Source organism: Malurus melanocephalus, unplaced genomic scaffold, assembly GCF_030028575.1.
Source record: "Malurus melanocephalus ecotype Western Australia unplaced genomic scaffold, MMel_1.1 scaffold_147, whole genome shotgun sequence".
Classification (NCBI taxonomy): Eukaryota; Metazoa; Chordata; class Aves; order Passeriformes; family Maluridae; genus Malurus; species Malurus melanocephalus.
In genome coordinates this window covers 826,961-852,966 of record NW_026623379.1, presented here as the reverse complement: position 1 = coordinate 852,966, position 26,006 = coordinate 826,961, and the positions used below count along the sequence as shown (strand labels likewise).

Here is a 26,006-nt window from a genome sequence, read left to right as displayed (position 1 = left end):
CAGCRCAAGGCCATTCCTCCTCTCCCCACGTGCTGCTTACTCCTCTGTCACGTTGGGGATTTTTTACTGGTGTGTCTGGGATGTGCATCCCCCTGGCATTAGGTGGGAGACAAAGGGTCAGGTTCAAAGTAGAAATACAACATCTAAAAGTAGCCTAGCATTTTCCTGACCAGCAAAGCTGATGGTCTCCATGGACAGCCCAAAGCCTCGAGGATGGCCCAGCACAGCCTGCTCTCAAGTATAAATGCAGCTTTTTAAAACTATGAGCCTTTAGACCCTACTGCCAGCCCAAACCCCTGAACTCCTTCCACTTTTAATTAGGATTTCTTGGAAGCCCTCCCTGTGGTGCTGCTCTCCTGCCACCTGGCCCTGTACCCAGCTCCCTGCCAGGGGGTGGACATAGTGAGGGAGGTGAGTGAACCTGCAAAAATGGGTGAAACCTTGGTGCTGGCGGGTTGCCCACCTCAAAACCTTTATGCTGGTTGCAGATGGTCCTTTTTAGGAGCTGTGGAAGAGGTGTTTGGGGGACTTTAGGATTTGGGTTGCAGCAGACCTTGCAGTTGGGTGCAAAATGGGTGTGTTTTTTCTGAAACTGACTTTTCCATTATTATTATTATTATTATTATTATTATTATTATTATTGTGTGTGGCAAAACGTAGTAAAATGCTCTTGCAAAGTATTCGCAGTCCTTAGCTGGAAGGGGCTGTCTCAGATTCTGAGAGACCCCATAGGGGACATGGCAGGTGGCCCTGCAAATCAGGGGTGGTCCCCACTTCTGTAAGGGTGGTGACTGGGCAAYTTTCCTGGCTGGATGTGTGTTATTTCAGGTCCAGGGGAGGTCACCAAACCATTGTGAATCCCAGCAGCCATCAGGATGGCAGTTCACAGGAKCAAAAATGTGCATTCTCCTGCACGTGCAAAAATACTCCTTCATTTCCTCTTCCTTTAGCCTGACACTTTCAGGGAGGCTGGGAGACAGCAGCATCAGGAATCAAAATAAAGCTGCAAGATCTGAAATTTTTCATTTAATTTTTTTTTTTAGTGTCAACATTTGAAATTCTGACTTTCAGTTAGAAAATCTGTTCAAGTCATGGTATGAATCATCCCTACCCTCAATTTTAGGACCCATCACACAGGGAAAGAGAACAGAAGATTAGTCATTTTGTTATTCTGCTTCCAATAAAAATAATTTAGAAATCCATAGTGGGAAGGGGATAAGAATGAGTGGTCTTTGGGAGTGGCTGTCATGTGTCCTGGCACCCACAGCCACCCACTGGCTTCCCTGGTGCTGTTTTGGGGCACAGGCAGGGTCTGGCAGCTGCCTGCACTTCTGGTTCATGATCAGTGTGACCTCCTAGGGCAAATACAAACAGAGGTGGCTGGAAACCCTGCTGAGAAGCTGCTCTTCCCCGAGAAAAGTAATTCTTGCCCAAAAAAAAACCACCCATTATTTCTCCTACCTGGTGATGTAAAGAAGGCACCCACTGTTAGTACAGAGGGTTGACGAAGAAGCTCGAGGAGAGAGGGGTCTATTTGGAACTGGAGCAATGAAACTCTCCCCCAGCTGCTGGTTTTTTGAGTGAAGGTAAAGAACTGAGTGGGTTACAGCAAAGGTGATGCTGGGGGCAAGGTGTAGGTTTTATGTTTATTGCTGGTGGGTGTTCTGATGGGGTTTTTTAAACCAGAGTGATGCTGTCATGGTGGAGTATTGGGGATAAGATACTGAACGCAGCCTGTGATGTCCCTCCTGAACATGACTGAGGGGAAAGGAGCATTGCAGATCTCCTCAGATGAGGATGAGCCTTCCACCTGTCAGCTCCCTTGTAARCACAGGGATTTGGGGGAAGAGGGGCAGCCAGGCTGGTTTTGGATGGGAGCTGATCYTCCCCAGAAGGCAGAGGGTAGGGCAGGCAGAGGAGGGAGCAGCCCCCAGCCCTATTTAACATCGCCCTTCAAAGCAACAAATAATATCCTGTGTTTGGCAGTGAGCTGCAGACAACTCCCAACACCCCCAGAGCTTACAGCAAGGACCCCCATGCTTGCAAGGATCTAAGGAAACAGTAAAATCCATTGCATTTTGGGGGTGGTGGGGAATATGCTCTGGCTGCTTTTTGGGGTGTTTCTCTTACACGAGGAGCAAAGCTGGCTGCCTCTCTCCCAGCTTTTTGGCAGCAGTGTGCCACATGCTGGGCTGCTGGTAAATGATTGCCTGGAATGCTGGCMGAGGCGGGGCCGGGGGTTGGTGCCTGGTTTGAACCCGGACAGGTGCCCAGGAGCTGTGTGCCAGCAGCCATCCTGCTCCCACAGCCCGCAGTGCTCGGCAGCCCCTGGAGTTTGCAGGCAAGGTGAGACTGTTTGGTGTGACTCAACAAGCCAGGTTATTTTTCTTATTTATTCTTAAGCTCCTGGTGCCCTTACTGGGTCGTGGCACAAGAAGCCGGATTTGAGACTAGCTTGATCCCTGGCCAGGGCAGAGGGGGGGGATAGGGAGTGCTCTCTGGGATGTGTTGYTGTCCAGTTTTGGTGTTAGGGTGCTGCTGATGGGGGAGGTTCAGGGGTGGTGAACAGCAGTGACTCCAGAGTGAGTTGGGTGGTGCCGCAGTGGCACCTGGACTTTGCTCCGTGTCGGGGGACGGTTGCAGCCTTGAATACACAGGATAGGGGAGTGGTGCCAAAACACAGCTTTAAATTTAAATCTTGCAAATTTTAGTGGTTTAGGGCTGAGAGGGAGGTGGGYTGAACCCAAGGTGCCCTTTAGCCCCACCAGTTTTCCGCAGTGGCTCAGCCAAGGCAAACATGAGCTCAGTGCCGAGGTATTTGTGACGCTGCTCTGTGCCCATGTATTGGAGGTGGGCAGGGAGGTGGCACCGACAGGACCAGGCATCTGTGCAGAACGTCCTCGCCAAGCCATGTCTTCCCTGGTTTCTCCTTGCCTTTCTCACACACTTCCTCATTACCAGAGACAGGACCCTTTGAGCCCTCCCTTTGATTACTCAAGTAGGCARCAAAAAATAATGAAGACGTGGAGTTCAACCTAAGGTCAAGCGTTCTCACAGCCTGGCTGCAAACTTGGGGACAGCTGGAGCAGAGGCATGGAGGGGCTGAAACCAGTCAGCTGAGGCTGGGAAAGCAGTTTGTGTCCCCCTGATGGGACACAGGGATGGAGGGCCTGGAAATTTCGTATACCTTACTCCACTCAGGGCTTTCAGACAAGACTGAACTGTCAAAATCAGTGTTAAAGCAGGGAAAATAGGTACGTCTTTGCACAATGTTTGAAAACTCAGTAAGCTAAAATATTTGAGTTCTTTACCGCTTGTGCTTAATTTTAATTTATGGAGGTTGCAGTTGTGGTGCTGCTGGAAGAGGCAGGAGTTGGGTGTGCCAGGCTAGCAGGAGTTGTTTTAAGGTAGTAGTAGATACGGAATGGGAACTGAGCTCTGTCCTGGTGTTGATCAGAGCCTGGACTTCCTCATAGTGTTCATGCCTAGCTCCCCCTCCCAAATCCTACCTTTGGTCATGCTTTTGTTCAGAAAGAGGCTTTGTTTTAATTTCTTAATCCCTCTCTGATAAATTGAGATGGAGATAAATATGAGAAGATTAAAACGTGTGTCCTAGGTTAGCTGAGTATTGTATTCCTATCATCAAACCAGAACAACGTGCATTATCTGCACCTTCCCTCAATATCATTGCAAAAGTGAGCAGCCAGCAGCTCCTCTGCCTTTTCCAATGTTGTTTAGAAAATCCCCCACTGCCACTCTGTCAAATTGTCAGAGAAATTGCAATGGAAGTCCAACAAACTCATTAAAAGTCTGTGCTCCCAGCAGAAATAACCTGGGCTTCTTTTTGGCACCACACAGACTCACAAACCCCATCATTTCCCACCATGAGAAGATTTGAGGAGACATGAGGAAAAGACATGAGGAACAAAAAATACTTTCTTTGCAGGTGGATACCAGTGTTTAATAACATCAGCAAAAAATGCCATCTGTGCACAGGGTGAGAGCAAGCAATTTCTTGGTCTAGGATTCACCCCGTGGGATGATGATTTAATGGCACTGCTTTGAAAGTGTCTCRTATTCCTTGTTAGTGGCTCAGGATGGAAACCCGGGTTCTTTTTTCCCTGCAGGCAGCCTGTCCTGCAATGACCYAGAGCACCTGAGGCCCGGCAGCCGCGGGGATGGAGCTGAAGGTCTGGGTGGATGGGATCCAGAGGGTCGTGTGTGGAGTCTCAGAGCAAACCACATGCCAAGAAGTGGTCATCGCCCTGGCTCGGGCCATTGGTGAGCCATCTCCATCTGCTGGGGGGATGCCCCATCTGCAGGTTCTTCCTGGGAAGAGGAGAGCTGGGCTGGGCGGGGGTCTCGCACTGTGGGTGGGGATGCCCTGCTGGCCTCTGCTTTCCCAATCTGAYGCTCTCACCTCCTCCCGGCAGGTCAGACGGGCCGATATGTGCTGGTGCAGAAGCTGCGGGAGAAGGAGCGGCAGCTGCTGCCCATGGAGTGTCCCTTGGAGTCGCTGGCCAAGTGTGGGCAGTATGCCAACGACGTGCAGTTCATCCTGCGGCGCACGGGCCCCAGCATGGCCGAGCGGCCCTCCTCGGAGGGCGCTCCCCAAGCTCCCGAGAGGACGTTCATCCGGGCCAGCTTGCCCATGAAGCCCAGGTTCACCAGCATGGATCCGCCCCGTTCCCGGGAGCCAAAGAAATCCATGACCTTCAACTTGGGTCCTACAGGTTCCAGCGACCTGTTCACCGTGGGCCGATGGAGGCACCAAGTGCGGGACGGGATAGACATGGAGGGTGGTGGGGTTGTCCAGCCCTCCAAGGAGGAGCTTTTTAGGAGAGTGCTGCAGCAGCAGGAGCAGCTGCATTCCTTGGAGGCCCATGGGGACACCCTGGAAATGGACCTACGGCTCTGGGAGCGCAGCCGGCTCGCCGGCCAGGAGAATGAGATCCTCTATCTGGAGCAACTGGTGCGGAGGAACGAGACGGAGCTGAGTGAGGAGGAGTTTTGGCAGAGTGAGCTCCGGCTGGAAAAGGAGTGCGAGCGGGAGCGGCAGGAGCGGGTTAGGAGCCTGCGGGCCAGCCTGGAGGAGTACACCCAGAGGATCTATGAGCTGAGTGTCCGGACTGAAGCCCTGCAGGAGGAGATCCAATGGGAAATGGCCGAGAGGGCCAAGAGGGGCAAGGAGATTTCTGTGCCCAGACCCATAGAGCTGGAGGACATGGCCACCAAAATGAAAAGGGACCTGGAGGCCAAGGTCAAGCAAGGCACCCAGCTGGAGACCAACCTAGCCAGTGTGGAGAAGGCTTTGGAGGAAGCTGAAAAGAACTTGCAGGTAGATAGGACTGGCTTGAGCAACACCATGGGGTGGTAGGACCTTTCATGAGGGGGTGAGACCAGCTTTCCCACCACGTGGACTACTGGGTTGAGTGGGATTGCTTATCCCACCTGCCCAGTGAGCTTGGGGCTGGGTGCACAGGTCTCAGCAGCAGTGATCGCTGTCAGAGGGATGGTGTCAYGGGGTCCCACATCCATTACTCTCCATCAAACTGCATCTGGGCTAATGCTCCTGCTGGCTGGTGCACAGGGAGCACAGACARTGGTGCTGGAGTGAATGGTCCATGYAGGGGGTTGGTTGCRTTAGCACAAGGGTCRGTGTCATGTTGGATGAAGGAGTCACAAAGGGAATAGCAAAGGTCCCCATGCTGTCTGTGCACTAAGCCTTTTGACCAAGCAGGATTTGGGCTCATGGTGGGGCGCTGCAGGGTGTGGAGCTGGCAGCGCTGAGGATGAGCTGTGATGCTCCCCCAGCTTGCCTGTTGCAGCCTCCTAGCATCAGGGGGTTAAGGAGCTGTGTGACTCCCGCCTTCCACCCACTCTTTGGTGGAGCRAAAAGGGGAAGCTTTTATCCTGCCAGGCTTTCCCGAGGCTGTCCATGCTTTCAGCATCTTTCCTTGAGCATCTTATTTGCATTTGGCATCTGCCAGCGCGGCGGCGGCTGCCGTTTGATGGCTGCTCGCACCCTCTTGTGGAGATGCAGCAAAGCAGGGCTGTTCCGAGCCAACGTCGTCCTCATCCGCACTGCCTGGGCACCCCCCTTGCTGCAGGCCCTGGGAGAGGGGCGGCTGAGCCACAGTGYCCCTGATGTCCCCTCTGCTGGCTTCGGCAGGGAGAGCCCCAGCGGGGAAGCAGCGCCAGGGGACGAGTGCCAGCCGGCTCAGGGCACGGGGGGAACGTGCGGCTCACCCTGTCCTCCCCTCGGTGTGTTTTGCAGGCCCAGACCCAAGAGCTGGAGGAGTTAAATAAGGAGCTGAGGCAGTGTAATTTGCAGCAGTTTATTCAGCAGACGGGGGCCACGGTGACCGTCCTGCAGGCCAGGTCCGAGGAGGACGCCCAGCCGGAGCCGAGCCCGTGCGAGCTGCCAGCCTACCGGAGAAACGGAGGTCAGCACGCTGCCGCTGGCTCGGCCGCGGGGGCTGCTCCACGGGACCCCTGCCCGCTCCCTGCCTCCTTCTCCAAGGGGTCAGCCCCAAAGCTGACCAGTTCTCCCCTGGCCACTGAGGTTAGGCAGTTTGGGGGTTTGTGTGCTGATATGGCAGTCGTTCACCGCTCCAGGGGGTTTGCCAGCCCTGGGGCTCCTTCCTCCTCCCCTTCGAAGTCTGGGGCCTGCTCGTAGACATKCACAGGAGTCGGATCCTGCTTTTGGGGACGAGTTGGCCGCAGGGAGCTTTCCTCTGCAGCCTTGCTCRTGTCACCACAGCGGCTGCAGCAAAAGGCGGGTGGCTGAAGGCCAGCGTCAGTCCCCGGGGGCTGTGGGCTGGTGGGGACACGCTCTGGCCGCCAATGACCTTTTTGTGTTCGGCGAGGGAAGGAGGGTGCCCAGGGCCTTGTCCGCATCCTCACAGGCATGAGAGGTGGCTGCGGGGGGTTCTCATGGAAAGGGACCTGGTCATTTCTTCCCYGGAGCACCCGGAGCGGGTGATGTGACTGCCCTGCGGCACTGCAGCAGCTGTGCCCCCGAGCGTGGGAGGCTCCAGCCCTGCCTGAGCCAGATGTTTTTCCCCATTCTGTAGGTTTTTCTCCCACCGCTGGAACCGACTCACCTCCCCAGGTCAGCACCAAGCAGCTCCTCRGCCATCCCAGGACCCTGCCGGAGCCCCTGGTGTCCAGCCTGAACCCTGAGGGTGCGTATGTCCTGGTGGGCCCTGGGAGCGAGAGCCAGTCTGCAGAGGATGGCTGGGAAGTGGGGAGAGGCTTTTGCTGCCCAAAATGGGCTGCRGAGAGCAAGCGTGTGCTGGTAGTGGGAGGCCAGAGCTATTTATAGATGCCATTAGGAAGCACAAAGCTCACACTCCGGCAGTCTCTGCTCTGCTGCCAGGGGCTCACGCGCTGGCAGCCCAGCTCTCTGCTCTGCCGGGAGCTGTGGAGGATGGTTCTTATCCCYTCTCCTGCCACTCCCAGGTTAAGACCTTGCTCAGTTAGGATGGGGAGAACGTGTCTCCTGTCTTTTACAGGAGCTACTTTTGCTCCATCTTAGTGAGCAGTTTACCCCAGGAGGTCAAGGGGCTGCATGACTCCTGCCTCCCTCCCCTTTGGTGGAGCAAAAAGGGGAAGCTTTTATCCAACCAGGCCTTCCCCCCGCTGTCCATGCTTTCAGCWTCTTTCCTTGAGCATCTCATCTGTGTTTAGACCTTTCTACCTCCTGTGACTCTTGTTTCACTTTGCACCTGTTTTATGGGTGCAGCAAAAGCAGGCTGTGGTGGGGATACCTATGTGCCATGGTGGCGTCCTACTCCTACCCACACCACCTTTGCCTCAACAAAACCCTACTGCCRTTCTCCTCACAGCCCCATACATCCATCTCCATCCTTCAGGATGCTACAGCATCTGCATTCCCATCTCCCAGTCCAGGCTTTGTGCTCACATGCATCCTGTTTCCCACTCCCCTTCTTGCAAGTGCTCACCCACCATGGTGGGATTGCTCAGGTGTTTGTTTTCTCTTGTCTTGCAGTTGTATCAACCAGGCAGAGCATCTGGAGGTAGAAGGGCCCAGGCAGTGGAGGATGAATTGCCTTCAAAGTGTAACTGTATAAATAAACCATATTATATATATATATATATTTTATATTTTTTTTACTGCTTTATATTGTGAATGGATGTGGATGGCCAGATAAAATATTTTTACAGACTGTAAAGTAAAACCAGAGACTGACGACACAAAGCAACCCTCTTCCCTTGTGGAAGAAAGCAATTCCCTTCTATTTTGTTCTCAAAGCAGTTTCTGTATTCAACAGAAAATAGCAGTGCACCCATTTCTGCCTAGCCTCCTCAAAAGAACCATCGTGCATTTGGAAAAGTCCTTGTTCCTTTGACTAGGGGAATGAAGCTGCAGTGGAGACCTGCATGGAGGCTCACCTGGATSGAGCAAGTTAACAGATTTTACAGCATCTCGTCACAGCAAGTGGGGCCATGATAAACAGCCTCTTCACTGGCACCAGGGGAGACACAAAAGCAGCTTTAAGACAAATTTTAGGCCCTTCTTTTTTATGCATATTATAAGAAACTTCTAGGAAAACCCCACTTTCCTTGGTGCCACATACCATGCTTCAAGGAAGCACATAGGGGAGCTCGTTTTTCTTAAATCCATTTAATCTTTCCAACTTCTTTTTAAAATAAAAAATTGCAGATGAGCCCTTCTCTGGTGGTTTTGTGAGTGGGGAACAGAACCAAAACACTCTTGGTGACATTCCCCTGATTTTTAAATTTTTTTTAACTTGATGGCCAGTAGTTATCATTTTGTTCATCTGTCCCAGTCGGTCGCCTTGGATTTTAACTGCACAACCAAAGCGGTTTGGGGAGTGGATGAAATCATCTGGGAGATCCTCGAGCCTGTTTTGAACATGTCGTATACGAAAAATGTGACTCGGGCACAGCGTTCACCGTAAAACCCCCCTTCCCCCGTGAGAATGTAAATCCTGTGCGCCGCAGATCCAATTTTCAATAAATCTTTGGGAAAGGATTTGAGCAAAGCGAGTGTGAGCGTGCTGTTGTGGCCAGGGTGAGCCGTCCCTGCYGGCGCCTGCTGCGGTGCCCGATGGACACATCCGAGTGCTTTGCGCACTCCACAGCTGCCTCTTTCATTTCCGAGCCATCTCTTTCTATTTGCTGAATTAAAGCTGTGAGTATTTTATAACTGAACGAATCTGATACACACAGAGCTCTTTTCTTCTTCTTTTTTTTTTTTTTTTTTTTTTTTTTTTTTTTTTTTTTTTTGAATCGCAAAGTGCTTTACAAGCAGGGAATGCAGCTTGTCTCCGGTGAGATGTGGCCATCTCTGGGATGAAACATGGCAGCATTTTAATAATGTACAGCAGCAGCTCGGAGCATTTTAGGACAGGAGGCAAAAGGGGTGGCGCTCGGCTGCAGACAGGAGCAGGTAAGGGGAAATTTCCCATTTGCCTTCAAGCCCCTTTGCACCTGGATAACAGCCACGGGGAATGCCAGCTCTTGCTGTCTGTCACAATCTCCCCTGAGATTCTGCTGCGCTCTGGTCCCTGGGGACATCCTCCCCTCTCAAAGCTGATTTGCAAGGTGCCACCACAGCGCAGCAGGCTGATCAAGTGATATTAAAGGATTAAAGTTTGCTCTGTTGGGAGATCCACTGGTATCACTGTGGCTCAGGTTGTGACTGGAGATCTGCCACAGTGGGGAGATGCAATTTCAAAATAGTTATTTTTTTTTATTTGGGGCTTCTGGGGTTTTTTTTGGAGTGGGTTTTTCCAGCTTTTCCTCACTCTCCTCCTTAAATCATGCATCCCAAGGAAAATTAGTTTAAAATGCATTTGTTCCATACAGCTGCGTCTAGTTTTYCCCCTTCTTGCTTGTTTTTTGGGCTTCATGTGCTTATTTTATTTGACTCTTGGTTTTAAAGAATCTGCCTTGCTAAGAGGAGAGTGATAGACTGTAAAGAGCACTTCAGTGCTGCTTAAGGGGGGAAAAAGTGGGTTCAGAAAACCTGCTTGCCTTGGACATGGTCAGATTTCAGGATGTCATGGAACATCCTTTGCATATCCTGAAAAATTGATCGCTGCAGGTTTAAAACTGGATCTTTCAKTTTTGGTGCTACATCTGTGGCCTTGTCATGTGCAAAATAAACAGSAATAAAGAGAAAAGGGTCACCACTTACACCACTTCCAAATGGGGGCAGAAAATTAATTTGAATCTCTGACTTCGTGGGAGATTTTTTTTTTCCACTGGTATGATTATATATTATTTATTGGTTTTTCATGTTCAGTCAATCTCACAGGCCAAACCAGCACCAGTCTTTCTTGGAGGGAGGTGTGGGAGGGTGTAGAAAATAAGGATTTAAAATACATATATCACAGCAGATTTTGGTCCTTCAGCTGATGCCCCTTGGCTGGCACGCATGATTTGGAACTGATGCGTGGGTGAGAGACAGAGTAACTCAACTGTGTCCCCYGCTGAGGTCTGATAACCAGGCATGGGGTTAGGGAGACTACCATGAGCAGGGGCTAACTCTGTTTTTTCAGCTCGAGACTGTGGCTCTTAGCAGATTTTCTTCATTTTGTGTCCTACAAACCATCATCCAGCTGCTGCTTAGGCCCGCAGTGTTTTGTGAGATAATGAATGACTTTGATTAACACCTCTGTCCCTGCTGTGGTGYAGGGGATGGGGGGAGAGGTGGTAATCAAATTCCCGTGTCACCTCAGGAGCTCCCCAGCCCTGGCTGACCCATATTCCTGGCGGCTCGGGGGGCCCRTGCGGGTCCCCGTCTGTTATTTAACGCAGTGAGGCTCAATACCCGCTCCCACTGCCCCGCCTTCCCACTTYTATCTGCTCTAAAGTCTGTGTCAATAATACATTTCTGCCATTGAATATTTTATTGATGGTTTGACTTTTTTGCTGCTCGCAATTCCCATTTCAAGGCTGCGTGATTGTTCCTAATTAAAATTTTATGCCCTGGGACAAGCCTTCTTGCTACAGTGGAGATGATGCTGTCCTTTTCTAGGCCACTACAGAGTGGTAGGAAGAAATTACCATTACCCATTGTTATGAGATTAAAACAAAGCAAATGCATTATTGTTTTTTCTCCCTAAAAAACAACCCAAAAGCCCTGCGTACGGCGCGTACTGGGAGGGAACAACTGGCTGGCGGGCAAGGCAGGGATCCAAGCGTGCAGGGTGGCTCGAGGATGCTGTGCCTGGCTGCACGGGGACTCGTGTCCCCATGTCCCTCAGGCGCTGTGGGCAGCTTCTCCCTTCCCTCTAGTGGGCGGGAATGGACTTCAGAGCTTCTCTCTCCTCAGCTGCTTTTCCAGTGCCACCCGAAAATCACAAAGTGAAGGATATACCTGTTTCCCAATGGTGAGTAGCCAGTGCTTTTTTGGTTTTTTTACTAAAATAAATCTGCGGGTACTGTCAGCACAAGGCACCATTCAGGAGAGTATTTCAGCCACTTACAGCCTTCCTGGTGCCCTTTTCCTGGCTGCACTACCTGATTTTTTTTTTTTTTTTAAAGGTTGCATTAGAAAAATGGCTCTCAGCTCCTCCCCATCCTCATCAGATGGTGGTCTGGATGCCAGTACTGCCCCAGGCCAGTACAGTTTCTTTAGGGCAACACTGCTGCAGACACTTGAACCATCCCCAATTTGCAGATTAGTATTTGTATGAGTTTCTGGGTGTTTGGGTTTGGATTCTTTTCCCCCTAAATGATATCTAAAGTGCTAGAAGCRTTTGTGCTGCCTCCCAGCCCCTGGATTTGGCAAGCACACACTTCAGCATGTAACTTCAGTTACATAAGGAAAGGTGTGAATGTCTGGAGGAGAAAATGCCTGTTGGTTTTGCTCTCCAAGTGGTGTACAGATGCTCTGCTGCTTGCTCCTGGCTGCACAGCTTCTACCAGTGTAGTTCACAGCAGATGAAGAGCTGTTTGAACTGGTGTGTGTGTCCATGCAGGGAGCATTRTCTGCTCTCCTAGGATGATTTTTCTTTCTCCATCTCAGAGTGCAGAGTGGCTGCATTCTACCTTGCCCTGGAAAAAAAAAAAATCATAGAGCACTAGAGGAGACTGGGAAATTTTCTTGTTTATGGATGAGCAAGTTTCTCTCCCAACGGAACCTCCTGCCAGCAGAATTTTTTTTTTTTTTTAGGATGTATTATATAAGTCTCTGCTTGCATTTAACTAACTGACTTCCTCTTAAACAATTMATGTACTCCTTCTATTCCTCATAGGCCAGCTTGCTCCTTCAGTGAGGCTTACCTGTCACTGGGAAATGTTATGGACAGAACACAACAGGCACATCTTAGCATGGTGCTTGAAGGGTTAGGCCTGTTCCCTTCCCYCCATGAAGCTGAAATGAGAATAAAATCTTTGAGGAGGACAAAGAGTCCCTTCAGCTCAACAGGCCTGAAATTCAGCATCTTCCCCTTCTATAGGCACTCCCATGCCTCTCATCAAAAATCTCACAGCTCTGAGCAAAAGCATACGACTGCTCTTCTAACCAAGCTACGTACCATCTTAMAAATCTGTTTATTAGCTGCTGCAAAACGAGAAATCAAGGGGTATTGTAGCCCTGGTGTATTTTCTCACTGCTCAGRAGCACCCTGGGGCTTGACCAGGAGGGAAGGATTGATGCTGGGCTTTCTGCTTGAGGGACAACCAGGTTGCACCCTTCTGCTCTTCTTTTCAAGCCAACTTCATTGGCCACAGAGTAAGAGATGGGAGGAACYAGGCATGCAGTGCACATCAGGCATATCACTGAGAAGGCACAGCTTGCTTCTTCAGCTAGTCTGATGTCCTGGATTACAGTAATCAGCACCCAAACACTGGTTTTGCACTATTTATTGAAGACTTCAGGTGACAGCACAGCAGGTTAGTTTTGAATCATGCCACAAGAATGTTAAAAACAGGAATTGAGCTCTATGCTCCCCCCACTTACTGGAGACGCACACWAAAAAAGGCAAAACCAAACAAACCTCACTTCAACCCCTTCCTTTTGCTTACTGGAGATGAACAGGATGGTTCCATAGGTAGCAGGAAGTCAGAAGCATTCATACCATAGWGCTGCTCATGGGAACTAGGACAAGTCTTGCCAGGCGACCTGCGAAGCTGCTTCTGCCAGCGGCACCTCCTGGGGTTAGTCACCAGCCGGCACAGTCCCAAACACAGGGCCATTTCTTCAAAGAGAAACAAAGCACCCTCATTGTCAGACACAGGTTTGTCACRTGCATGATCTATAAAATGGGATGGTAGGGGACTGTGGGCTTCAGTTTCAGCTCTGACACACTCATACACATGTGGATTTTGCACTGGGTTTCCCTTTTTCCCTACTCTCCACATGGCTACACTGTGCTCCTGCCTGCTTGGGAGCAGAGGTGGGAAGATGCTGTAGGTGCAGCTAGGGAAGAAAAAAGCAATCCAAGGCTGAGACAGCTGCAGACTTGTCTGTCCCCCCACCCTGTCCCCCCGTCAAAAAAAAAAAAAAAAAAAAAAAAGACCCATTTGGCTTCTGACCAAACATGAAAGCATCTTGGGTAAATTCAGTTGGTTTTCCCATCTTCCCAGGATGTTGAAGCACCCTGGAAATATAGAGCATTGAGGGAGCAGAGTTTTTGTGTGAAGAGCAGATGCTCCTCTGGGATCCAGAGGCAGAAATGACAAGGAGAGCATGAAGAAGAGATAGGGACAGGCAAAACTTCTCAGAGAGACCCTTTATCAACACAGAGGACATTGCTCTGCCTTCCTGCAATTAGCTACTTATAGACCAGAGCACTGCAAATTACTCCAGACCAAGCCTTTACAAGGGCCCAGGGATACATGAGAGCAGCCCCAGCAGGAGGGGGAGTACCTGAGCCCTTTCAGGGAACCTCAGAGGCTGCAGTGAGTCGTAGCTGGTTACTAGGARCTTCAGATGACAATAAAGCTGTGCTGCTCTTCAGAAAATATACTTTTCAACTACCCAGCTTCTTCACCAGCCAAAAAAACACAAGAGAGAACTTTACAGGAGAAGCCATTTGCTTCGTCACTTCCTCCGTTTTTAGTTMCAGCCACCCTGGGTGGCTGGAAAAGTCCCTGCCTGGCTTGCCTTCCTGTTCCTCAGGGCCATGAAGTCAGAGTCCCCTGCGTGACATCACAGCACATCGGGCAAGGCAGCTCTGCAAACGCCCAGCCAGGGCCGGGGCACCAAGAGAGCCCTGGCACAAGAAGAAAACAGCGAGCAAAGGTGAGGGATGGGATGGAAAAAAGAAACCAGCAACAAAAAAGGAAAGTGAGGCTGGTTCCTGCTTTTCTTTTAACAGACTAGAGAGTCTCTCTTTAAATGTGACTCATCCAGGGCAATACTAGGCAGAGTTTCTTCTATTAACACACCCTTGGCAATAGCAGTTCAGTTAGTCACTGACCGGGTATCAAGACGTCACCGGCCGGGATGATGCGTCTCTGTAACTTGGTACGGAGTCCTCTAGCACTTGGTTACTTTGGAGAAGAGCAAGAGAAGAGAGAGGGGSGCACGCCATCCCTCCTGAGCAACTTTACCACCAACTATTTGCACCCACATGCSGACACGGCCCATTCCCTCCATCTCCGCTCCCGCCGGACAAACCGAGCCGAGCTGCAGGAAGTGTTCAATCTTTTCGCGCTCCCCTCTCAAATGCGGCCGATTCTGGGGCACTCCCRGCAGCGTATCGGGGGTCCGCAGAGCCGAGGATGGGGAGCAGCTGGAGGCAGGACAGTGGCGATGGATGGSGGAGCCGACTCCTTGGCACGCCGGAGCCCCTCACCTGGGTGGCCGAGAGGGCGGGAGAGCGTCAAGGCTTCGAGGCGCGGGTCCGGGGAGGCGAGGCGGCCGCACAGCGATGTCCGAGGAGCAGGTTAGCCGCTGTCACACGCACAGTGGAGTCGCCGAGAGCACAATGTGCGTTAGTCAGTGGCTCACCTGCTCCTGGAGGGTGACGGGGGCGCGGCGGGGCCCGCCTGCAGCACAGGAGACACCGGGCAGCACGAAGGATGGGGCGCAGGGGGGAGCCGCGCCGTGCCCGGGCTCCGCGGCGCGTGGGGCTGCAGCTCCGCGCTCCCACCCCCGAGATAGGCTGGCCCGTGCGGCCCCGGAGCCGGCGGCGGCCCGCGGGTATGGAACGGGGGGGGAAATCCCTCTCCGGCGCGCCCGCCGCTCACCTGCGCTCCCGCCGCCGCCGCCGCCGCCAACTTCTCGCTCTGCCCCGGCCCGGCCCACGCTGCGCGCCGCGGCCCCTGGCCCCGCCCCCCGCACCGCCCCAGCCAATAGAAACGCCGCGCGCCCGCCCGCCGGCCCCGCCCCCGCGCCGCTCCAGCCAATGGCGGCACCGCCACCGCCCGCCGACGGCCGCTGAGGGGCGTGGCCGTGCGGGCGGGAGCCCCCCCGCTCCCCCGGCGGTGACAGCGGCGGGCGCGGCGCGTTCGCTTCTGCACGTCGCTGCTGCTGTGGGGAGGAACCATTTGTACCTGTTGAGCCGCCGCCCGCCTCCCGCTCACCCCGCCCCGCCGACCCCCGCCCTTCCCGCCCTCGCCGGCCCGATCGGGCCGGCGGCCGCCGGCGGCGCCCCTTTTCCCCGCCACCGCCTCCCGCAAGGAGCCCCTTCCCCGCTGGACCCCCATGGCCCCTCCACTCGTCTCCCCCTTTCCCCTCCGTCCCCTTCCCGCCCCCGTCGCAGCCCAGCCCATGGTACGGCCCGCCGGGGCCGTGCCATCAGGGCAGTGTCGGGGCGCACGTAGGCGGTGCGGGAGGGACGGGGCGAAGGGGCGGGGGGAGAGTCGGGGTGTCCCCGGCCGCCCCCCCGGCCCGGCCGCTGCCCACTCTGCTGCATCAAATGTCACGGTGTCACATTAATTTTTTGTATATATACCCCCCTCGTTGTTCTCCGCTGCGTTGGGCGTGTGGCCAACCCGAGTGCCCCTCGCAGTCGGGGGATGCCGGGGGATGGAGGTGGTCTCTCGGCCCCGGGAGTCTGCTTCCAGCAACTTTCCGAAAAAAAACAAAGGGACGGGCAGTTGGAGGTTTTCTGTATGTCCTCGGTATAACAGCGCTCACCTTCACATGGGGTGAGCACACTCCCGCCCATCACTCTACAAGCCRCAGCCAAGCAAACGGCTGGAATGCTGAAAATTTTAGTGCACCTCAAGGAAGATTTTCCAAGCACCAGAGACAGAGCTTTATAGACGGGTGCAGCGCTGTCCTGCAGTGGGAAAACCTTTGTTTGGAGACTCAGAGAGCCAGGCGTCGAGCCTGCAGGCTGGCTTCCATCTGCTCCAAGTCACACACAACACCCTCCTCGAACAGATCGGAAACCAGAGCGCGCACATTTGGTGCGACCCTCCACTTCATTTATACTGCTGATGGTCAAGAAAAGACACTTCAGGTGCAAATGTGGCCACTGACCAAAGAGCAGCCTCACACCTCATCCCTGGTGAACTGATAATGCACTCTGTCCGGCAAAAGGCACGAGTTCTGCACCCCTTATGAAAACTTCCTCGGCATCAGCTGTCCRGCTCCGACGAGTGTTTTGCAATCTGGAGCAAGATTTGGAAGCAAAACCCAGCACGAGGTCCCTGACAGCTGGTGGCAATTCCCCAATATCGAAAGGATTTCCTTACATGTTTTGCTGGAGCGCTTTAACAGTCGTCCGCGGCTCTCTGCTCTCCCGTTGCCGGTGTGGAGGGGGGGTGGGGGGACAGCCCCTCTTCTGCGTGACAGCCCGCACAATGACAGGCTGTCTCTGTTGTCATTTTCTGTGCATGCTATGTGGGGGTTTTTGTTTTCACCAGCAGCCGTAGGGGAAAGTCACGTATTTTACATCTTCCCCACCACAGGGCTGGTGCCTGGGCTGGAGAGAAATCGTTCATGGAGCACACCAACCCCAAGTTCCTCATCTCTTCTTCCAGGCAGTATCATGCATTCCAGGTTTTACTTACAAAAAAACAAAAACAAAAACAAAAACAAACCAAACCCCAAAGCCTTTTCCTAACTGTAAGCACACAGGAAAGGAGTGTGTTTTGAAGCCGTGCTTGCACAGCTGGCTCCCGGCACAGGCAAGCAAGCTCTGGATGTTGCTCGGATCTCCCTGGCCGCTGTGTTAAACCATCCAGCATGGAGCAGGGCCGGCGCAGTGCCAGCTGAACACATGGCRGGCAGAGGATGCTGTGCTGCGGTGGGCAAAGCGCTCGCCTGCMGTCCGAGCGAAGAGTGCACCGGGCCCTCGCTCTGGAGGTGTCATCGTCCGAGTGTCTAAAGGAACGGCCAGATCACCTGGCTCAAAGGACGATTACTATTGCCCCGAAAAGGCCCTGGGCCCAGGGGCTTTGCCACAATGCTGGTGGGTTTGCCCTMAGCCCCCGCTCCCCCTCCAGCTCCAAACAAGTTCGTGGCTCAGCCCTTAATCTCTGGGATGAAATGTCCTGCTGACACGGCCAGTGCTGTCCTGGGAGAGCTCCCGCTTATCCCAGCCCTGCAGCTCTTCCCTTTGTTCCCAGCTGGCTTTCAGTCCCCGCGGCGGTGCCAGAGCCACGATGTGACAGGGAAGTGCATTCGCGGATGGTGGGAGAGCGTCRCGGGCTGCCCTCGACCAGTGTTCGTGCCCGCCTTGGTGCAATGCCGGTGCTGCTGTGCTGCGCCCATGGACTSGTGGAGGAATACAGATGGGGGAACATGCCCCCATCCTACCCCTGGAAGCTGGCAAACACCGCATGAACTAACGCGCAAATAAAAAGTCGCCTCTTTGCAGCACAGATCTCGCCTCTTGTAGGCGAGAAGAGGCGCACAGACCGTGCGTGTTCAGCGACTGCAGCATCACCAGGGGTTCCGCCTTGACCCCTCCCGCTTCGCCCCTCTTACAGGCCTCGAGCGGGCAGCCAGCAGCAAGGCTGGCGCAGGTTTTGCTCCGCTGTGTTCTCTGGAAAAGGACCTTGTTTTCTTCCCCGGCCCCCGTCTGATTCCTGACAATGCCCCGAGTGTCTGCGAGGACACGCACGTTAGCTCTGGGTCACGTCCGCCTGCAAGCAGAGCCTGGGCTGCGCTCCCCTTGCCGGCGGACAGCCGAGGACAGCCCGGGCAGAGCCCCACGCTGATGGAACAGCGCGAAACCAGCCCTTCTTCCTYTACGTGCGTGCGCTCACCCAGCGCGACGGGAACATTTGGGTCGGGCCCAGCCGCGCGTAGTTAGAGGGAAAAAAAACCACAGCGGCGGTCTGCGAGAGRTATTTAGCACTGATCCCTGTCCTCACGGACCGCACGGCCCGGMCCGGGCTGCTCGAGGATGCTTCCAGCCCCGATAGACGGCGCCCGACGGAGCGGAAAGGAGCATCCCGCGAGCGCAGCCCCGCGCTGGCCTCGCAGCACCGGTGGCCTTTGCGCCCCGCTTTTCCCCCCAGGCTTGGAGACACCGGCGGAGGGACACCGGCTATCCCTGCCAGCCCTGTTTCCATGGAGCAGCCGGGAGCGGCCGGAGCGGGACCGTCGCTGCCCGCGGAGACCGAACGGATCGGCTCCGTCCTCCCGCGGCCCCGCGGTGGTACAGCCCGGCGCGCCCCCGCCGCGATGGTTCAGCCCCGCGGCCGCTCTCCCCCGCGTCAACCAAATAGTTCGCCCCGCCCCCCCCTTCGCAGGTGCGGTGGTTCAGCCCGCTGCCGCCCCGTGACCCGCCAGTGTTTCCACAGCGCTTCCGGGGGAGCGGCGGCCGCGGGGTCCGGGATGCGAGCGAGAGCTGGGATGGCTCTGACTGGGATCTGAGCGCCGGGGCTGCTCCTCGGTGAGTGCCCAGGCCGGGCGGTGGACCGGGTCTGCGCGAGTTTGCGCAGGCGGGTGGGCGGGGGCCGGGCGGGGAGAGTTGGCGGAGCGGCTGCCCCCCCGCTCCGTCGGGGAACTGCTCCCGGTCGCTCCTTTCGTGTCGTTTCTATAAACAACAACGRCAGCATGTTTATTGGGTTGTTTTCCGACGGGAGACGCCTCCGCGTGAGGGCAGTCCCGGGTCGGGCTCTCCCCGGCTGCTCCCGGGATTCCTGTGGGAGCGTCCCGCGGGATGCAAACGGGCCGAGCGGGCTCGGGAGCGCCTCGGCCTGGGAGCGGTCCAGCTGTCTTTGCTGCGGCAAAGACCGAAATAAATACACTAAATACATATATAAATATAGTAAGGATACTAAACAAAACCCCAAATGTTTCCGGCGTGTTGTGTCCGCGCCTCTCCCCTTTCCCCCTTGTCTCCCTCTCTCTTTCCACCTCTTCCATTGTTTGTGGTGCACACACGGGTGTTGGAGAAGTTATTATTTCGGCCAGCTCGGCTGATAAGTACAAGTGAGGGGCTGCGTGCAAGCTTTTTTTTTTTTTTTTTTTTTTTTTTTAATCGTGTATTAGCTTATCACAAGGGCACGTTTAGGCTTAAAAACTTTGCCTTGAGGGACCTGTGCTTGCGGAGAGGTTTCCAAGCTGTGTCACTTGTTTCTTCCCTTGGCTGTCGCGTGTTCGGTGGCAGTGGGGTGGGTGGGATTTTTGTAATTTCCATTACTGGTTCTCGTGCAGGTTGTTGACACGAAGTGTTTTGTTGGTTCGTTGCAGGGGTGTCTGTTGTGTRTTTCCTTTCATGTAGCTTCCCATTGGACTATGCACAGAATGTAAAAGTGTGTGAGCTTYTTATTCGGGTTTGGGGYTGTTGGTTTTTTGTTTGTTTGGGTTTGTTGGTTTTTGTTGTGKTTTTTTTCTTTTCCCACAGTCATGTCTATAAACAGCAGGGGAAGTTGTAGCTAAAGATGGGATTGGCGTGAAAGAGTGCTGCTGAAAGGGAACTCGCCAGTAAAGGTGACTCTTCCTAAGGAAAGAAGCRTGTTAAGAAAGAGGAGGATGTGCAGAGTTGGACAATAGTTAAATCGCAGCTGGAAGCAGAGCCAGCCACTGCAAGGAATTGGAGGCTGGGAATTCCATAGAGCTTAGCTGCTGCTTTGAATACATAGGTACAAAATGCCTAGCTTTTCCTCTGGGTAAGATGCTGCAGTTGAAAAGTGCTTCTGCAAAACCTGTGCATTGTTTTTTTTGCATTACAAACTCCCCAAAGAGTGCAGTGTCAGCTCCTGGGGAAGGTTTGGTGGACAGTTTTCCTCATGGAATTCAGGGTGGCTAAATTTAGCGTAGGGCTAGGATGGGTGACAGATAAGCACTTCCTTACCTACCCCAGGATTAATTTTCTGTGCCTTATCTATTAGGTTCTTAGGTTCTCCCATTGTTTAAATTGTTGCATGGGCAGTTCTGATAGAGATATTTAAGAGTTAATTTTTTTTGGTAATTTAAACAGGGATCTAAATTTAGATTTAGGGACCTTTTTTTAAAGCTCTCTGTGCATGCTAGATTGGCAGAGCACGACTCTGGGCTGTAGGAGTGTCTTGTTAATATGAATTATTTCTCTGCCAAGTTGTCTTAATTTACCTTTGGAATGTGGTGATGGCAGATAGGAGTCACACCATAACCAGATTTTTTTGCCAACTGGGTACAGCAGTGATTTCTACAACTATTTATTTTCTTTTCTTTGAATGTAGCATATGAAATTGGAAACAAAGCTAAGTGATTTCTGATGTGTGTCATTGCTTTAAAAACAGAGGGAACTGAATTATTTAGTTGATTGAGGGAAAAAAACAAAGAAACCTAAACCAAAAAAAACCCACAACCAAAACCCCTCCCCCCAACAAACCAACCAAGCAGATGTGCCAATGAGAATTGAAGCACATACGTTTGAAAATGTAGTAGGCTTAAATCTAGTTATAAGTGGTCTTTAGAACATGATAGCTCAGTAGCGGTCCATGAAATTAGATCAGCATTCAAAACCACCCTGTGAGAAAATTCTGTGAGAAACTCTTCTTTGCCTGTGAATAGTCCTGAGTGTTACCCAAGCAGATGAAAGTAAATGCTTTCTGTAGTAGCTCTTCTGTTTTTAAAAATGTAGAAACTATGTAAGAAGTCGGTGGAGGAGGAGATGGGCTGGTGCTAGGARGGAAAGTGCCTGTGGCTGGGAGAGGCGCTCGCTGTTGGAGCAGCTCTGTCGGCTTTGTGTCAGATGAGATGGAGCTCTTCTGTCCTTTGCAGACTGTGCCTCCACTTGATGGCTGGAAACCTGCACTTTCTTCTCACTGGAGCATACTCAAAGTACATTAAAATACTGATTTGTGGTAATGCATAAGGACTTTAGTTCAAAAAACTGAGTGTTTGCTGAAGTGCTTGTTTGATAAACACTTACTCTGGAGGGAGCACTTAATCTTCTCTGTTGTTGAAGCCAACAGAAAGCCCCGTTGTTAATGCAGCTTGAAGAAARTATTTGTAATTGCTCTTTGATTGTGCTATTAAAATGACTTAAGGCATCTCTGTGTAAAAATATAATCTGTCTTAATAGCAAAGCTTGGGCTTACAACTTGTACTGCAGCAGAATCTGTGCTGCCGAAGGGGCACAGCACTGTGAGGAAACCCAGCTTGGCCCTACTGAGGGCATGTCTTGGGGAAGGAAAATGAAAGCGGTTGAAAGCACTGGTGCGAGTAAACTCATCGAACACCTGCCGTGCACTCCTTGCCTYTGTGGTTTAATGTTTTTCTAAAGTTTCGTGAGGTTCTTCTAAATGAGAATTTGAATACAGGGGTATGTTAAAGAGGAGAGAGTGACTGCCTTCAACCAACCATGTGTGCAACCTGTAATCCACATACTGGATATGCCATGCAACTGGATGATGCACCTGCCCAAGGAACTGAAGTGGAGTTTGCTATAAGCGTTCAGTGGTATTGAGTACAAAGRCAAGGGATCTCTGGCCAGATTACCTTGCATCTATGTTCCTGGGTTGCATCCTAAATTCCTCTGAATAGACTTAGAAAGTGGGATGCAGAAGGAAGGATTGGGGCACATGAGACCTGCTTACAGCYGAAGGGCTGTGTAGAGAGTATGGCAGCCATGGGATTTTCCATAACTAGGCAGCAAAGGGTTGGGTACAGCCTCGAGGGCACATCCTTCACACCCCCAAAACTAAAAGCAGCTGTAATTGCCTTAGTCAAATGGCCTTCAGGGATAACTGGTTGTTTTTTAGCAGTCTGGCCATTGGTGTTACAGAAGTGCGTAGTTAAGGTTTGCCTTAGAGGAATGATTGCCATCTCCTCCGTAACCAGATTTCTTGGTTAACATAATAATAAAAATGCTTTCCATCTATTTTGTGTTTGCTAGTTTGGGCTCAGGGGGGTTAGAAAAATTCTGATGTGGTAAGTGCTGGAGAAAACAGAGCTTTTGTACAGTTGGGTGAACTCTCTGAAGTGTATCATGAATTTGTTTGTGTTTCACAGTGGTAATTTGTTTGAAATGTTTCCCACAAAAAAAGAAACAACTTGGAAATGCTGCTTATTGTTCTTAAAAAATAGGAGAAGGAGCTCTCATATTAGGTATATAGTCAACCATGGTTTCCCTCTTTTTTTCGTAAGAGCAGCTGTCCCATTTGAAAAAGGTTGCTTGTAAAATAGTATTTGTGATGTGCTCAGAAATCTCAAATTCACTTCATCTTTTCATCACTTGGTTTCTCCTTGTCATTTCCCRGCTATCTACAAAACAGACTTTTTTTACTGATGGAATTTGAAGACTTGATTGTTTGCTGCAATACCAGATTTTCTTTAACACAGTTTTGCCTCTGAGCAAAGTACAAGCTTGCATTTGCAGCATAAATATGTCAGTTTAGATTGTCAAGTTACAAGTGCTGATTTGTTTGCCTGTGTGCCTAAAGGATAGCTTTCTGTGGGGTAGCAAGGGAAAAATAACATGGGTGGTTGTTTTATCCCACTACAGTGAAGAAATGCCTGCCCTTTGAAAATGTAGCTAAGTGTGTGTTGRTCACCACTGTGACTTGTAGGAATCACTTTGTGGAACATAAAGATTTTTTTCCGCCCTATGCTTATTACTTTGCTTTAAGGAAGACAGGAGAACAGGGGAATGCAGGTAATGGCTGTGGTGACATGAAGGCTTATCCATGGTTTTTACTTACTGTAGCTTTGGCTGARAAGCCATTATCATCCTCGATGGCTCAGAAGTGCTGTGACTGGCTGGGTGTGGCAGTGACAGGCCAGCAGGAACCCGCTCTGTTGCYACAAGGTGCCGATGGAGAAGTGGCCAAAGTTCTCCACACATCTGAAACACGGATGGAACACGTGCCTGCCACTGCCATGCTGGRGGACTGGTGCTGCCAGTCCTTCCCTTTACGTGTCCTGCCTGTCACGTCACCACAAATTTTGCATTGCTCTAGCTAACTGAGCTTTTGGGAGGGTATTATATAATTGAGTTTCAGTTTGAATAATTCATACATACGCACTGCTGAAACTTGAAAAATTCCTGGCGTTTCTTCCTATTTTTTCAGTTGCATCATGGAGTGACTGGCTTCTTTTGAGTCTGCATGTTTGTGGCAAACATAAMTTGTTTTTAAACAGTGTTTCAAACACTCCTGTTAACAGCCCCAAATTTATCTAAAAATTTAAACCTCTCTTTAGGCAAGATTCTTACTGAAGTCAGGAACTTAGTTGTGTTGAAGCTCAGTCTTCTTTCTGCTTAGGTATTTTTCCCCCCTGAGCACTGAAGACTCTATTTGTAGTTTGGTCTGGTTTAGTAGAAGCTACATTTTGAGGCTCTCTAATGCAGAGCTGTGCTTTGTGGCTCAAAGAGGGAGTGTACAAGCAAAGGTATGGATCAAGAGCACTTGAATAAAACATAATGTTTTGTTCCAAAAAAATCTTAATATGCAAGATATGTAATGGGGAGCGGGGAGAGTGGGAGAAGAGCACCTGATTTAAACTTCTTTGCCACACTTACAAATGAATCCTTTTCTTTTCATATTGTGATATGACGCCTAGCTTTAAGTGTCTCTTAATTATATATTTGTATGACTTGCTTATAGAAGCTTGCCAGGGGTCTCTCTGCCTTAATGCTTTGTAGCATTATGTGTTAAAAATTCCGATTTGTCGTTATGAATTTGGATCATGCAACTTCTCCCAGTATCTGTCAGTTTTACTGCCAGTCTGTGCTCATGCACAGCAATTTATGTGATTGCATTAATATGCACCAAATCAGGTCTTATCTTTTCCATGGAATAATGATTGTGGGATTTCAGACTTCTCTATTTCATGAAAGAGCTGTGCAAGTGCCTTTTCTTTATATAAAGGACCTAAACTATATAATCTTTATTCTTCGTTTCAATCAGACAAGATGGAGTATTTTGGTTTGAAACATATCTTGTCATAGTGTTAGGCCTTGTTCAACGGACCTCTGGTCCCTTCAGTTTTCCATTGGATTGCTGGTCTACAGGATGGTTTCAGTGTTTGTGGTTTTCTATTGCTACTRTCAGTGGGGAGTTCTGGTTATACTCTTTTCTGCCATCCAGGAGCCCAAGATAATGCTGAATCTCTCACCTAAACTGATTTCCAGCAGCAGCTGGTTTCATCTAGCTCAGTAGGGCTTTGAAACCTCACAAAGCAATAGCTGCTTACCTGTAGCCACCTCTGAACTGAAACTGGGAAAACTATTCAGTGGTGTGAGGAGAGCAATGTCCCTTCTCCCATTCAGGTCTCCGCGGATGCATCGGGTGCTCTGTGCCAGACTGGTGCCTGCCCTGCTGCTGTAGGTGCTGCATTGCCTCCCTGAAGTCTGCCTTCCTGCAGGGATTCCAATGWCCCGCCATGGATGATGACAGCCAGGATGAGCTGATCAACAAGAATGCTGCTCTGGGAAAGGGCAAAAGGCAGTGTCTCGCACTCCTCAGTGAAACAGGTAAAGGCGGCCTCTCTGCATGTGTGCCTTTCTGCTTCAAGGTTGGAGAAGCTGTTCATTTACTCTCAAAAGGCTGGTGAAGATACATTTGTGACCATTTACCTCGTTTTTCCTGAGAATGTTTTTGTTTTGCRTTGCTGCATCAGACTGCTGGCATGCTTCCTTGGAGTTTCTCCAKATGGGCAGTTTTAATACCACTGTGGAAATCTGGGGGTTCTCTTCGTGCATAATGGCCTGATCAGTGGTTCTGGTACCTGTTCTGCCTCTCTGCAGAAAATAGGTATTTACTCTTCCCTTCTCTTTTTAAGAAAGCAATGGTGGAAATAGCTGGGATTCAGAAGATGACACCGGTAGTGAAGAGGAAGATAATGACACTGAGGAAGAGGGAGGTGAGGAGGACAAGGAAGAAAGTGAAGATGAAGAATTAGAAGGTAGGTCTGTTAATGTGCCTTTACAGGYTTTTTTAGTAACTGAGGAAGAGTGAGATGAAAGTTGCTCCTCCAGAAACTAATGATGAAATGTAAATCCACAGGTGCTGCTGTTTCAGGTCGATGCCAAAATCCTACAGTAATAAGCAAACAAGTAATAGTCCCCAATTTCTAAGCTTTTAAAGTATTTGCATGTTTGAAGACTATCTGCTAGCCGCAGTGGTGTAGTTGTACTGAACAGGAGTGAACTCTGCCCCAGCATGAGAAGGAAAAGAAGTCAAAATTGCAGCAATAGTTAATGCTACTTTGCGCTTATGGAAAACATGTTTGCTTTGGCATGGGGCTCTAAAGTGAATGTTGTGATGGGGAATTCAGGAAATAAATTACTATAGCTGTAATACCTAGGGAGGATGGAAGAAGACTTTGAAAAGGAGTGTGGATGTTACTTGTATTTGTTCATTTTGCTGTAAACGTACTCTGTAGATATGTGTACTTCTGAAACTGCTGCACTCAAAGTAATATTTGGATTGACAAAAATAGATTTTATCWGATCCTAAAGCTTGTTGAGAAGGCAAGAGCATAGTTTTCCAAGTTGCTAGTTAGACTGATTTGGACACAGACTAAATAATTGATGCCAGGTGCCTAAAAGCTTTATTAATCCATCGTTCAGAGTATTCTCTCTCATGTCCAGACAGGAGAATTCAATAGAAATGACAATGKCTCCATTCTTATTCACAAAAAARWWWWAAAAAAAAAAAAATTCTCA

The 26,006-nt window shown here is 51.0% G+C and overlaps 2 protein-coding genes across 5 annotated transcripts in view; both read left to right on the top strand.

Moving 5' to 3' along the window:
• RASSF7 (Ras association domain family member 7) overlaps window positions 1-9,051 on the top strand; it is a 34,412-nt gene extending 25,361 nt beyond the window's left edge. The window contains exons 3-7 of one of the 2 annotated variants that reach the window (XM_057371457.1): window positions 4,128-4,281; window positions 4,434-5,338; window positions 6,278-6,446; window positions 7,077-7,187; window positions 8,015-9,049. In XM_057371457.1, coding sequence (XP_057227440.1) covers window positions 4,179-4,281; window positions 4,434-5,338; window positions 6,278-6,446; window positions 7,077-7,187; window positions 8,015-8,046 — 1,320 coding nt within the window. In that variant the 5' untranslated portion in view covers window positions 4,128-4,178 and the 3' untranslated portion in view covers window positions 8,047-9,049. Of the gene's footprint in view, window positions 1-4,127; window positions 4,282-4,433; window positions 5,339-6,277; window positions 6,447-7,076; window positions 7,188-8,014 lie in introns of both variants that reach the window. The other variant, XM_057371458.1, reaches the window with a different exon arrangement.
• A 9,634-nt stretch (window positions 9,052-18,685) lies between these two features.
• The window catches only part of PHRF1 (PHD and ring finger domains 1), a 28,266-nt gene continuing 20,945 nt past the window's right edge, over window positions 18,686-26,006 (top strand). For all 3 annotated transcript variants that reach the window (XM_057371449.1, XM_057371450.1, XM_057371448.1), the window contains exons 1-3: window positions 18,686-18,800; window positions 24,609-24,812; window positions 25,121-25,243. In XM_057371449.1, coding sequence (XP_057227432.1) covers window positions 24,722-24,812; window positions 25,121-25,243 — 214 coding nt within the window. In that variant the 5' untranslated portion in view covers window positions 18,686-18,800; window positions 24,609-24,721. The remainder of the gene's footprint in view (window positions 18,801-24,608; window positions 24,813-25,120; window positions 25,244-26,006) is intronic.